Below are 15,093 nucleotides of genomic sequence, written 5' to 3' on the forward strand. Positions count from 1 at the left end.
AGAATAATGTCATTATGTTTAATAGGATCTCGAGATTCAGTCACACTTAATGTTGTTGGGTCATCAATTTAAGGAGTAACATAAGGGGGAAATTTTCATTAAGGTCTTTCTTTATGAGCAAATCACTGTGTGAGTCCTCTCACTTATGAAATGCTCAATCTCCAATTTTCTTATCAATGTAGGACTTTCTCACTCTTATTTCTTAATACTCTCCCTCAAGTGTGAGTCTATCAACAATGCTTCTTCTAAAGTAGAAACTCTTTCATTCAGGTACACTATGTACCGTTGTTGAAACTTTTTCAACGTAACATGCCTTCTATCCACCACCATGTGAGGAAGACTTTTAATACAACTCAGTTAATCCTTCACTCGAACTAACGACCATAGATATCAAATTATAGTTTGGCTTAACTCATTCTTACAAATTATAATTTGACCTCTTGTCCTTCCTTTGAATACATTCCTTTAAAAGATTTATTTTCATTCAAAAATCAAAATCCTCCTTATTTAAAAAAATTAAAATATGAATTTTAAAAAATCAAAAAATTGTATTGGATGAGAAATTTGAATTTTTTTGAAATCCTTGAACAAATTATTCAAATATGACTTATGTTATAATATTTCAAAAATTAAAAATATATTTATGATAAATATCCTTTTATCACTTATACAAAAAAAAAATGAAGAAGTTCAAGATTACACAATGTTTTAAAAAAATATATATTTTTGAAAGTCTTTCATCCCCCTCCCTCCCTTCTAAACCCCCAAATATCACTAGTGATGATAAGTCAAAATATTACCAACTCTACTTAAGTAGATAAGTCAAAATATTATCAACTCTACTTAAGTACAGGACATAACGGTCACAAACTTTCAAAAATGTAAGGTTCAACGCAATCAAGTCTATGAAACACATGGTTAACATTTTTTCATCCGACCTAACTTGAGACCTTTAGCTTATTTATACTTGTTTTCTTTTGAAAATTATTATAAAATAATCATATTTTCAATCAAAATTGTTGTATTCGCCATTTATCATGGTGGATGATATTGACTACACCAATTTTAAGAAAAAGCATGGTCCAATCATAGAAGTATTAAAGTTATGAAAGTTTTCAATAATTTAGCTGGTCTTATTAGGTGTTCTAATTAGTTGGCGTGCTAGAAATTTGAAGTTAGAAAGCAAGACATTATAGACAAAATAATATCTCTCTATTGGGACGAATGGGGCACATAACACTAACATTAAGTGCACTCAGTACATCAATATCCCTAAGTATATTGAAGGGAAAAATACAAAATATAAAACCACAAGGGTTTTCTGCACAAACCGCCAGAAGTTAGGAGGTCGCCCCTAAATAGTCATCATCACTTCAAACGAGACTTCCATCTTCGTTCAAGACAAAGATGCCTTCACAATACAAATGACCCAACATTATCATCCTCGATTAGTAAACAATAATCTACACTCACCCCATGGACAAGGCAATGTTGACGGCTAGGTAAAACTCTGAAAAACCTGCCAAACCAGTCCCAACATAAAATATTGAGAGTAAAAACTAGGAGAAAAAAGTTGCACCTATTCTCAGAGTCATTGTTAATTGATTGAATCACGGAGCCTGTGAAATACACTAAAATGCCCATGGTATTAATATTAACTTCCACGCTGTTTAATCTACCTATGAGTCCACCATTTCGTCTTGCAACTAGATCTACCTATGAGTCCACCATTTCGTCTTGCAACTCGCTTGGTGCAATCAGCCCCGGAATAGAAAGCATTCTTTGTCGTTCCCTCTCTCTTTGTGCTGCAGCCTCCTCGGCATAGAGATCTTTGTTATCCTGAGGTACAGAGGATGACAAACATCAGATATGTGTAGTAGGGACAGGAAGGAATACAATCAACAATTTACAAGGGTGAACATGATAAAGCTCAGAAACATCAAAAACTGTAGCAATGAGCTAATAAAATGATCATAGAAAACAATCATGCAAGTAAACTTAAATTACAAGATTTAATGGTCAACTTATAGGAGTCCCAAAAAAACTTCTCAATTTGTTGCTTTTGCCCAAAATACACCTGAATTCAGCACAAGTTTAATTAGCAAAACTAAATAAAGCATTACCTGAGCTGAAAATTCTTTTGACTGTATAAGAAAATCTCGTATATGAGTTTTAAATGTAGAGAGATCAGTTGTAGACTTGAAGAGCCCGTGAACAAATTGGGTAACCTGAAAATTTGTCGAAATTAGTCATTTGTCCTAACAAAAGGGAAATAAATATTGTTTATCTCTTCAATTACCTCAGCTGTTGTCATGTTAGGAAAAGAAGCACTTAGAAGCTTTATAGTATACTCACGTACAAAATCTGCATTATTTGCATATGAATATGAAGTTGTAGTAACATCCCATAGGGGCTCGGTTAGCAAACCAGTTTCCACCTGAAAGGTCAAACTCATTATGTGCTCTTGCTAAATTGAGATACAAAAATAAAACCAAAATCAAAAAGCATGACTATGACACTGTACCAGACAAAACAAATGCTGAAGCACCAAGACATGTAATTTGAACCCAGGCTTATGGAAAGTATCAGTTAAGACAGCAAATATCTCATTCTCAGTTGTCAAGAAATATGTCCGGTAGAATTGATTACAGAACTCTGAACCCTGTTGTAAAATAAGACATTCAGTCAAAATATAGAAAATGGTGATATATGCAGAAGTTGCAATAACTTTGTCATGAATGGAAAATAAAATTTATCATTGATAAAAAGACCAAGTGTGACAAAGATAAGAAGTCCTCAAAAACATGAAAACCTGTACACAGAGTGTGCAGAAAAACCCTACGCCGGTTAGGGTGCAAAGTATTTGCACAGAAAAACCATACCTGAAACTTCTTCAACATCTCCAGCAACAGGTTCAGACCAGTTTCAGCAATATTCCTTTCTGTATGCCGAAATGCCCACATGATTGAATCCATAACAAGCTTCAATTGCTGACACATGAGCCCAAAAATATCAGACAGAATGCAGAGATTGCAAATTTTGACATGCAGGCGCAGTTAATACCTCATACACTAAAAAAACTGACATGCGACTGATTCGTTGTGGAAAAAGGGGAAGAAAAAAACCTGACTTGACAAGCAGATTAATGCAGGAAAACAGTGAGTAGCTATGGCACGGAGTAGAGAGAAGAACTTAAGCCGGTGCTCTGGGTAATCCTCGAAATTTTTTGTAATCATCTGGGTAATAGAATAAATAAAATATATAGTTCAGTTGATAATCTCAGAATAATTATTGTAAATTTTGAATCTCCAAATAATCCTTATAAATTTTACTGTAAATTAACATTTCTAGTAACAATAAAACTAGATGTCTTATTTTATCAAAAATATTTAATTTACATTTAAATCTGTAAACACAAGTCCGTGATCTAAATACAAGACCATGACTATTTTATTTCAAAGCTAAAAATATTCAAATCAAAGGAATTAGTATATTCCAAGGTGGATATCAAACACAAGGGCCGCCACCAACCACATAATAATAATAATAACAATAATAACAACAACAATAACAAACTAGAACATTTACAAAGCTGAATATTCTGCATAACTACCTCTAGTGTGCACTGAAAGACAGCTTCAAATATGCGAGGTACATCTTCAATCATGGTAGCCTTATATCTGGAAGTAAGAGGGATAGAGTAAATGAGTGAAACATGTGCTTATTACATAAACCTCGGGAAGTAAAGAATATAAGCATGCATAATGCCAGATGTCAAAGCACCGTACGCAATCAACAAAAAAAATAAACAGAAAAAAGAGAAAGAAGCATACTTGTTTATTATTGTAGCAAAAAGTGACAAAACCTCTGATTCCCTTGCATCAGGAACATTCCTAGCATAATCTCCCAGAACAGGATCCATCATTGGTGGCACAAATTGTTTTCCAATCTGGGGTTGATCTTCAGCCTTATCCAAGAATGTCTCAATTAGTTTAAGTGTCTCCCTCTTAACCGAACTGCATTACGAAGAATATATATAAAGGGACTGAACAGTCATCATATTTATTAAAAACCAATATAATCTCAATTAATCTTACCGTAGAAGCTTCACATAGGATGTTTTAGATGCATAAGGTCCCCCTTCTGAAATACTTTTTGAAATAAGTTCACTGTACATTCTGTTGAAAACCAAAAAACTGATTTAGCATATATCGATCAAAAAAATTAATCAAATCAAACTACTTATTGCTCTGTATCAACTGTTATTAGCATAACTGATACAAAAAATATCAGTTAACAGAACACACCTGTACACATTCAACATGTCCAAAAAGATCAATGTGATTTGGGGAAGGAAAAATGTCCCTAATGAAGATGCCACACTTGTATTCGTCTGCAATTAGGAGGAATTAAAACACAACATTAACAACATAAAGTAGCAGAACAACAAAAATAAAAGTGAAAGACTTGGTATTTATTACAATCATAATTGTTAAGAGTCCCCGACAATGAAATATGGCTTGAACATTTGTTTATAAGTAACCATCGCCTTACAAGTCTGTTTTGTAAGGTTGAGCTAGGCCCAGCCCAAATTCTAAGATGGACTCAAAGTAGTTCAAGATACGTTGGACGACATGTTTTTCGGTTTCTGCTATCAGACCACACACATCACTTATATCCACGCATCAAGAATGTTAAGCGTGCAAGGGGTGTATTTAGAGTCTCACATTGGATGGAATATGATCTAAACATATCTTTTCAAGTAGGGGAAATCTTCGCCATACAAGCCGGTTTTGTAAGGTTGAGTTAAACCCGGTCGAAATTCTAAGAATAATTACACATCGAGACGTAGAAAAACCAGTAAAAACAGAAGTTGTGAATGAATAAAGGAAACTAACTTTCCCATAAATTTGCAACAATTAATAGTGGGTACCAAAGTCACGTGCTAACTGTTTAAATTCCAAAATAAAACTAAGAAAATACATCCCTACTCCTTTTCCATGCTTGTAACCAACTAAGTAATCCAACAACATAAACAGTGTTCTAACAAGGACTGACATGCGGGCAATAAAGTATTAAATGAAATTTCAATATTCAAATGGCATCCTAGCATGCACGGCAAATTATGAAAAGAATATCCAGCAGAATAACACAAAATTACAACAACAAAAAAAGACAAAACAATACCTGCAGTATATTAAGTACAGTCCGTATTACATCCTGATCCTTCAAAAATTCAACATTTTGATGTGCCTGACCAATAATTTCCATCCATTTCTGCAGGAATAAAAACCAAAATCATAGGCATCAACTATAAGACAGTATTTCCAGGAAGAAAAATTACAAAATTAAAAAAAAAAAAAACATGAAAGTCATTTGGCAAATGACATGGCTTCTTAAGCAGGCAAAAGACCTGATTAGGGAGCCCCATCAACCGCTGAATATATTCATCTCTCTTTTGTGAATCAGACTCTGCTTGAACCATATGAGCAACCTACAATTTTCAAAAATATAACTTACATTGCAGACACAAGAATAAATATAGAATATACGAAATAATATATAATTAAATATGAAAAATTTAAGTAATGAGTTTAAGGAATCTAAAAAGAATACAGATTCATAGAAGGAGTGTATCTGATGGGGTTCAAGATCTGCAATAGTGATTGGAAGGCCTGATAGAAGTTCCGATACAAATGGCTCATTTTCGCCAACCTGAAATAGCAATTACTTTGACAGTTGTAGTTTACATCACATACTAACATAAATGGACGAATTGTGGGACACGCATTAGTCATTTTTATTTAAATTCAAAAAGATGAGAAAAGGAAGGAAATTATTGTCCTTATTACCTGGGTGATCACAAACTTCCGCTTGCATTTCTGAACTATTTTCAAAAAAGTGTCGCAGGCCATATCCTAAAACAATTGAAACAGGATCAATAAATATTATCAACGGAATATTACATTATTTACTTAAAGTGTAATGCAGATTATTTTTGAATATTTGACACAGACATGCGGATATTATAAGGTACATATAGATTAGAATAATACTCCAGCAAGCCATAAGTTAGACGCTTAGTGTTCACCGGCATATAATACACAATTGAAGTTAAAGAATTGAGTCCTTCATCGGATGATAGAAGTTAAAAGTTAGCTTATTTAGAGGGTTAAATAGGCTATAATGCTGCCATGAAGAATATAGTGTATCTTGTCAAATTGCTATATATAGTACTATATAAGAAAAAATTAGTCTGAACTCAGAAAGCCTTAATTAATAAGACAAGGTTCAGGTTAATCGGATATTTAAATTATTGCAGATAAGAAAATCAAGCTAGCTTAGGAGAAAATAAATCACAACATAGGTTGCTTTTAACAATTACAAATAATTAATAATATCATTAGATGTAACAGACAAGTTGAAACTGAAAGTAAGCTTCAAAAGGATAAAAAATAACCTGAACTCCAGGATGTGTCTCATGCATAAACTCGAACAACTTGTTAACAACAGTTTTAAGAAACTTCCAATGAGCTCTTAAAAAACGTGGATACTGGCCAACAACATACCTATCAACCGAAGCAACTGAACATTATATCTAAAATATAGCAATATTAAACAATTAAAATTGCAAATATAAACACTTCTTACATGATATTACTTGCAATAACTGCTTTATTATCTTTTCCCTTCGTGATTTCACATAGATTTAATAAATCACGAATTACCATAACCAAAAATCGGTTTTCCTGTCACAAATCCAAGGAAGAAGTCCAACCATAAATAGGGAAATAAAATACCAAAACTGATAAAACAATGCCATAAAAGAATTACAGATATAGTTAACAAAGTTTAATGAATCAGTTGAGAAAGTGATATTACACATTCATCAGTCCTAGAAAAGACAAAAACAAGCCAATATGTGTGTGCGCAGAGAAAGATTGGCAATTCATGGAAGAGTAGTTGAGGATCCAAAAAAAAAAGGTCAAATTGCTTGACGCTGCTGCTAATTAAAACATTCAATATGCCTTCCAAGATATACCCATATGCCATCGAGAATCATTAAAATTTACTAGACGCTGCTGCTAATTATGACATTCTATATGCCTTCCAAGGTATACCCCTATGCCATCGAGATAATATTGAAATCGGCATGGATGTCCACAAAAATTTTGTTAAGAAAAAAACTTATAACCAACGGGATACCGCAATAATGGAAATGCCTCAACAGATTACAAAAGCTGTACATATATTTAATATTGAAAATAACCCATGCACATACGGATATAAAGTCAATCAATAAATACCATAAGGTTCACAGTACCTGTTCTTCAATCATGGAACCAGATATAGATCCAATTGCCCAGCAGAGTGTGTTCAAATTGTTCCATGTCCAATCCTCACCACTGAGCTGTTTGCTTAATTTCCTCAGCATCTGCACATTACATGAAACGAGGCAATTTAATAAAAAGTGTAACAAATTATGATAGGTAAATTCGTCAAAAAAAACAAAAGTTTATGATAGGTGGCCGTTACACCCTATCACTCTTAACCAACACAACATACTAATATAATGTTGCATTTTTAGGTTATTCAATTCAACTTTAGGTCATTAAAAAGTCATATTTCATGAAAGTTGCTATCGTAGTTTCATAAATTGATAAATAACAAATCGTTTCATATTTTAAACAAATACAAATGTCCCAACAATAAAAACTAAAACTGATCAAAAAACAAAACCACCATATAATGTGATTGCCTTTGGAGCAAAATAAAAGGGTGGTTCTTTTGGGTTCATATACCTGTTTTTCAGTATCTTCATGGTCAAGATGTGACAAGTAAATTAGAGTCTCCCTCATAATCTGTATAATTAAACAATGGTATGTAAGTCTCAAATTTATTGCATTTGAGTTGATTGAGAGCAATCAATAAAATCTAGCAAAGATATGAATATCAGACACTAAAATCTAGCAGAGCTTAGATATGAATATCAGACACTAAAATCTAGCAGAGCTTAGATATCAGCTTATAACCTTATATTGAACAAGAACATCATTGTCCTTCAAGGTCTCACGGACAATATTTCCATTTTCATCTTCAACTATGAGAACCTCTTCAGGCTTAGCCATTCGGCAGATCATTAGCATCCTCAACTTTGACATGGAACCAGAATAAAGCTGTCGGCGTTGAAGAAGCGGAGAACCATGCCCATCAACCATACCAGGAAGCATTCCTGATACCTGCTTGCTCCATTTAGAAAAATACGTCAGTAAGAATTATACACAGCCACTTTTCTCAGAAGTGAGAAAAGAAATACTAGAAACACACAAAAGACATTGAGATTAGTGAATCCATTTTATAAATTTGAAAATATCATAAATATTAGTGGTAGTAACACCACAAGCATGAATCCTTTTTATATATATATTACTGTGTCCATGTCATAAATTTGAAAATGAATCCTTTTTATAACATGAAGATTAGTGGTAGTAACACCACAAGCATGTTTTAAAATTGTTTAAACAATACCAAAAAAAACATAGATTAAGTCGAGGAAAAATGAGCAAAATAAGCAAAATTTTAATAGTAACTAGGATGACTGACCACATCTAATCATATTATTGATTTTAGTAATTTAATTAGTCACTTTCCAACAAAGTATTAGTTCTTGATCCAATAATAACAGACATGCTAAACAAACAGTGACACTCTTACGAACATTAAGAACAAAGGACAGGCATTAAAAAATGAAACATCTATTAAAGATGCTAGGTTATAGCTTGTAAGAAAAATGTTTTAATAGGGGAAAAGAGAATTGCCAATTCTTGATTTTGACAATCCACGAGTCATATCGTAAGTTTCACAGCACCTGAAGTCCCATCAAGTTTGCAGAAGCTGCAGGATTATCCAAACTTCGGTGTGGCTCAAACAGCTCCGACACCAAGGAATTCCAGTAGTCCAAACACACCTATTATTTTCAACAAATCAAATACAGTATCAAAATTTGGGTGTTTGGAACAGGAGACTGGGACACACAAATGCAGTATGACATACCTTAAAAACCTCGGTATCGTCAACATATGAAATGCTGATAAGATATTCAAGGCCCAACAGCAAAGTTGATATATTTTCTTGAGTGGATTCCAGGATGCGGATATGAACCTGCATAAATAGAAGACTGTCAGAATATTTTTACCAGAGAGCAGAACACCCAGCAAGCACACCAATAATGCAGGATCTATTCTTTAAGTCAAAAATTCAGCTTAAAGACACCAGCCTCAGCAAAGTAACATTCTTTCACACAGTTTAATTATATCTGTTAAGATCCTCACCCTACGAGCCGGTTTTGTAGGGTTGAGTTAGGCCAAACCACATTTCTTAACAATATCGTTTGATGATTATGCATCACAATAAAATTAAAGACATGAGATTTTAAAAATCTAACCTTATAAAATGAAGTGAAGAACAGTGCCAGGTTCTGTATAAAAGCCTAAACAGTGGAAAATAAGCATGGTCAGACAAATACTTCAAAATTAATTAAGCAAATTAAGAATCTTATTTCAGTAAAAACCCACTTGTTCTTCACCAGAGCCATTTGCATATGCCTCGGGTATATTTGTTGTAGGCGGGAGTATGCTCTACATTTTACATTATCACAGTCAGCCAAAATGCTCAAGCATAATCAAATGAATAAGCATAAGAATGCTGTACATGCTACAAAAAGGAGTTCAATCATACACACCTGCAATTGACCTATGAATATACCATACATCTTGACATACTGCACATCATAATAATCCCCAAATTGAAGGGATGCCACCTGGAAACATAAAAAGTGAATATATTGCTATAATAAAAATTCAAGTAAAAACATCAGAACTGGAAGGATGGAACATACCTCAGATAAACATTGCAATGTTAGGTTCCGATATGCTGGAACCGGGAAAAACTTTAGGAGCGTCTCAAGCTGAGAGACAAAAGTTAAAAGATTTTGGTTAGTGAGTTCCTTAACAAGAAATTCATTTTGAGCAGAAAAATGAACCTACCAATGGTGATTCAAATATATAACCCAAGGGAATCCATGATAAGAAGGCATGCAATGTGGACAGTGTAGCTCGTATGAGCTCAGCCCTTTGAGATGCTGACAGCACATATAAGCATAACTCGTGTATGAGTTGAAATTCACTGCAAACAATCAATTATAATTCTTAGCAAAAGATAGACACTTTGTAGAAAGTAAAGGTAGATAAATAAAAATCGCTGAACAAATAAATAGTCATCCAAAGCATGCATGATAAAGAATGTTAGATATAAAACCATTACCAAGTTTCCACATAATTAATAGCTTATGCTTTCCGGATAAATATAACAAGGGAAAGCAACAATATGTATATCAAGCCAATTAATATAATAAAGAAACTCCAGCACATCATTATATTATACAACAACAAAGTCGTATCTCACTAAATGAGATCAGCTACATGGATCAAACCACACCACATTGTATCAAAAACCATATTTCTATCCAACTCGTTTATCTCGAGGTCTTTCCATGTATAGTTTTTCTAGGCCTTCCTCTATATCTAGTAGTTTGACTACCCTCAATCTGGAAACTTAATGGTAAACTTAAACAGCGAAATTCTGAGCAAAACTATTTCCAGATCATAAACAAATTAGTAAGTAATTAAGTCAATAAGTAGATTCCAGTTCAAAACTACAATCAGCATCCCCTCTAGCACCTATTGAGGATAAGATTGTATGCATCTACGCTACGAAGACACCGCCTGGTGGGAGCCCCGTGCAAGGGCCGTCATCTTTTAGTGATAATTCCTGGATTAGAAAACAATTCTCCTTTGTGTAACTTACCTAAAAGTATTCATGTTCTAAAGAGACTAGGCAATTACTGATCACCAACCAGAATGTTTGACGTCAATCGCCCCAGTCTAACTATTACAGGCAACAAAGGCAATTACCAAATCACAAGTAAGGCAATACAAATCCAAACTACAATATACTTTCTCACTTATTAGTTAAAACCAATTGCTCTACCTAGCCACTTATATATGCAGTTCTTACCAATTGCTAGTCCTTCAATCTATAGAGCACATTCCAAGAATATAGTGTACACAAGAAGTTATAAAACATCACAGGTGAGGATTTTAAGAATGCAGCCTAATGAATCCATTAATGTACAACAAGTAATTAAAACTCAATCTTTCGGACACCCAACTTAGAAGAAAGATGAGTGAAATGGAAAGCGGAAAAGAATACATAGACATTGAGCTATCAACAGCTACCTGTTCAATGACTGTTTAAGCTCTTTAATCTTCTGCTGTGTCATTTCTCCTCTCGAAAAATCAAAAACCTCTTCACTCAAAAGCTGAGCACACATTTTTTAAGTTAGTCATTGACATTGACATAAGAAACATAATTTATGAAAAGTGGGGAAGACTTACTTTCAATATAGCCATGCAATTCTCACAGATTGTTTCACTAGTTTTAGCTGCTGAGACAAGATCAGGAATAAAGCTTCGCCATCTTGCTGGCCACTCATGCTTCAAAATCTGCGTGTGAGACACACCCACCATTACATACAGCCTTTTGGTGAATGCAAAAAGATACAATAATACTTGAAAACAGAGATTTTGAATCCAGAAATACAAAAAAAAAAAAAGTGAAAAAGAAATCTACAACCATAATATAAATGTGAGTGTATTAAGTATTGCAGAAAAAATAAAGACTTAGTTGAGGAAAAAGGAAAATAAAAACTCAAAGCAAGTCAAACTTATAGATGGAAAAGAATAAGGATAAGCTACATGTGCAAAATAACTGTTTTAGAGACGAAAGAATAACTCAAAAAAACATGTCAACATTAAAACAAACAATACAGGAGTAGAGTAAAGTACAAAACATCTTAAGATGAATGAATGTATATATAAAAAAAAGAAATCATAAAAGTTAACCATTGAAACAAGGGTTTCGGGACTTAAAAAACACAGGAAATATTAGTCAATGTTAAGAAACTGCGGTGTTTACCTGAACTAATATAATGTTGAGTTTGTTGACATACAACCTTTCCGTTCGAAATGAGGCCTCATTGCTGGAAAGCTATGCGAGAAAAAACAAGAAGAAAATCAATGATGCAGAAAATCCAAGTACTAAAAAAGAAAAACTATGTATGTCTGACTAGCTCAACACAAATAACTGCTTTCACCAAATACAACTGATACCTGTACAATGATATCAGAGATGAAATTCTTCATCCCGTCTCGCTGCTCAGCAGGCAATGCATTCCATCTATATTTAATCACGCCTTCAAGAACCTGAATATAACATACAAGAATAGAAAAAACATAAACTAAGAAAGGCAGTTGATATAATATTCTCATAAGAGATGAAAAACTTGTTGACATTTAACAAGCATTGTTTCCAAAGGCAAAGCTAGTAAATAGGCCACAGATGTCAAAACTAAGTAATCCATTTATAACAAATATGAAAACATAAACACAGCAGTCAAATGAATATTGAGTCAATAGGTCTATCAAACAAAGTGATGTGGAAAGAACATTTTTGTCATAATCCAGCCTCTTGGCAAATGGCTACTAACTGAAGTTTCAGAAAATATAAGCTATATATTCAAGACCACTGACAAAGCAATTTCAGCTACAGGTAATCAACTCAAATCTCACATAATTACAAACTGACGCACCTCACATTTAGTGCTTTAAAGTTTAGAGTAAGTATGCTTTCAAATAAAGTGCATTACTAATCAACCAACCCAGAACACAAATATTGATCATCTAACAAATCAATAAGAGCTTTTGCATTATAAAACCAAAAAATTCGAGAGTCATTTCGGACAAAAACAAAACTGTCATCTGCATCGACTATGATTGAAGCCATAATATTTTGCAGGAAATCATGAATCAAATATCCATATTTTATTTTGAAAAATTGTAATCCACCCCTCCTAACATTAACCCTAGAGGAGTTCATTAAAAAAACAAACCTGCAATGCAAAGAACTTGGTGTTCAGATTTTGAGTATTCTGCAAGATATGCATAACTTGAAGCCACATATCAGGATTATTTTGCAAGTCCCGCAAAATTGAATCAGCAGCACTTCTCTGCACAGTCAAAATGAACACAACAAAAAATGTTAAACTAAGAACATACAAAATCGATCAAACAAAACGGCCGCAAACAGCATCACATTATCTAAAACGAAAAAAAGCTCAATATTCATAGGACTATTAATCAATCACAGAAACACTACATCGATAATCAACCACAGTGGAATTCATGCTAGCTCAATTCAATCAATTATGATAAATCATACAACGAACATGACGAGACTTAATCAGTTTGAAAACAAGACGAACAGTGAAACACTGATGAGACCTAAAGTGCGCATTATTCTCGTGACATTGTTGAAGAAAAAAGAAAATAAATAAAATTGAAGGTGGAGATGGTGACTGACCTCTTGCTTAGATCCGGTGCCATAGAAGGCGGCGACGGTAGCATCGAGCAAGGGCACATCAATAGGCTGGCTCAAATCTCTGAGCTTCTCAGCGGCCATGGCGAAGAAGAACAAGACTGAGAGTGATTAAACCCTAGAGTAACAAAAACCCTAGACGCGGAGGTTCTAGAGAGAGAGAGGGTTCAGGGAGAGAGAACAGTTTGGACTTTTTTTTATGTTTTTATTGTTATGAGAAAAAATTCTAGTATTTATTGAGTTGAAATAATAATTATTTTTTGTGGAAATTAAAATAAAGGTAAAGGGGGAAAAGAAAAGACAGCTTGAATATGAAGCTAGAGGGGGAGTTTGAAAGAGGGGGGAACGGAATGAGGGGAGCACGTAAATAGGGGTGATTTTGATTTTGATTTGATTTGACGCTAAGCTATATACGGTCACTGTGAGTGTGGTGAGTAAGTGAGAGAAGGGACTTAAGGAGATGGATTCAGCAACGGAATTTAACTTGTGGAGAGACATTTTGGGGCCCTGTAGATCTTTATTGGAGGAGAAAACGGGTAGAAAGTGGAGTTTTGGGGAATGGTATTTCTTTTTGGGTGGTTTTCTTTTTGAGGAAAACAAAATACTTGAAAATGTTTAACAACCCAAATTTCAATTTTCATCTTAAAAAACTTGTATATTTATATACATGTATTCTCCGCGTTAAGGCGCCTAAATATTTTATTATCCCGCGTCAAAAAATAATTAATTAGTGCAAAAACGCGCCTAAATATTTCATTCTCCCGCGTTAAAAAAAATAATTAGTTAGAGTGATAAAGCGCCTAAATATTTCATTATCCCGCCAAATAATTTTTGCGTTAAGAAAGAATAAGTAGTTATCACATTAAGGCGCGGAAATATTTCATTTTCCCGCGTTGAGAAATAATAATTGGTTACAGTGTTAAGGCGCGAAAATATTTCATTTTCCCACGTTGAAAAATAATAATTGATTACAATGTTAAGGCGCCTAAATATTTCATTATCCCGCCAAATAACATAAATGTTAAGAAAGAATAATTAGTTATTGCATTAAGACGCGTAAATATTTCACTTCCCGTGTTAAGAAAGAATAATTGGTTACCGTGTTTAGGCGCCTAAATATTTCATTATTTCGCCTGACAATTCTAATCAAATTCGGTCTGCATTCACCTTTTTTTCCACTTGAGACATACAAAACAAACAAATCTTTTGTATTTTTCAATTTGCTTACATTTAATCATTTTTAAAGTAAAGTTGATTGATCTCCTTCCATAATCGTGTGAGTCTCTTCATTATTTTTATGTGTTTGGTTACGTATCTCCATTCCATGACAATTAATGGTTTTTACATATTAGAATCAGTTGGACATTACACTAAACCCTTTAAAAAATCGCATGCATCCTTTTAAAGTAAGTAATCCAGCAATGCTTTAAGAATTTATCCTCGAGAAAATGATAGTTCAAATGTACTTTGTTTTATTTTTGATATGTTGCTTCGATGTATTTTATTAGGTTTTTTCTCTGCTACTTTTCTTTGTGCATTTTATACATTTGATTGTGTTTTTTTCGTGCTTTGTTATTATATTCATAGTTTTTTCTATGT

At 33.5% G+C, this 15,093-nt stretch overlaps 1 protein-coding gene across 2 annotated transcripts; it reads right to left on the reverse strand.

Annotated features, from left to right (window-relative positions):
* Positions 1-1,190: 1,190 nt before the first annotated feature.
* LOC131623951 (protein EXPORTIN 1A) lies at positions 1,191-13,978 on the reverse strand. 2 transcript variants are annotated; one of them, XM_058894958.1, is made up of 33 exons: positions 13,480-13,978; positions 13,010-13,126; positions 12,231-12,323; positions 12,037-12,108; positions 11,457-11,564; positions 11,298-11,380; positions 10,047-10,185; positions 9,899-9,967; positions 9,743-9,820; positions 9,576-9,638; positions 9,446-9,490; positions 9,055-9,162; positions 8,870-8,968; positions 8,034-8,240; positions 7,803-7,862; positions 7,325-7,435; positions 6,652-6,749; positions 6,461-6,569; positions 5,853-5,918; positions 5,617-5,715; positions 5,414-5,494; positions 5,188-5,277; positions 4,308-4,393; positions 4,098-4,178; positions 3,834-4,016; positions 3,614-3,680; positions 3,126-3,236; positions 2,883-2,990; positions 2,525-2,662; positions 2,300-2,437; positions 2,124-2,228; positions 1,680-1,839; positions 1,191-1,519 (listed from the first exon to the last, which is right to left on the reverse strand). In XM_058894958.1, exons 1-32 carry the CDS (start codon positions 13,576-13,578, stop codon positions 1,717-1,719), a joined length of 3,234 nt encoding a protein of 1,077 aa, XP_058750941.1. In that variant the 5' UTR covers positions 13,579-13,978; the 3' UTR covers positions 1,191-1,519; positions 1,680-1,716. The 2 variants fall into 2 exon arrangements, with proteins under 2 accessions (XP_058750941.1, XP_058750940.1); XM_058894957.1 differs by having other exon boundaries at positions 1,191-1,839; positions 13,480-13,977.
* Positions 13,979-15,093: the final 1,115 nt, after the last annotated feature.

The sequence above is a fragment of the Vicia villosa genome, unplaced genomic scaffold (assembly GCF_029867415.1).
Source record: "Vicia villosa cultivar HV-30 ecotype Madison, WI unplaced genomic scaffold, Vvil1.0 ctg.000089F_1_1, whole genome shotgun sequence".
NCBI classification, from domain to species: Eukaryota; Viridiplantae; Streptophyta; class Magnoliopsida; order Fabales; family Fabaceae; genus Vicia; species Vicia villosa.

Bases quoted from the DNA above. Each gene is read 5' to 3' on its own strand.
- LOC131623951 (XM_058894958.1), bottom strand. From the start codon at position 13,578: ATGGCCGCTGAGAAGCTCAGAGATTTGAGCCAGCCTATTGATGTGCCC. The intron at 4,394-5,187 runs GTATTGTTTTGT...TCCTAATTGCAG, and splicing joins CTGTACTTAATATACTGCAG to ACGAATACAAGTGTGGCATC. The intron at 2,438-2,524 runs GTACAGTGTCAT...TTGACCTTTCAG, and splicing joins TTCAGCATTTGTTTTGTCTG to GTGGAAACTGGTTTGCTAAC.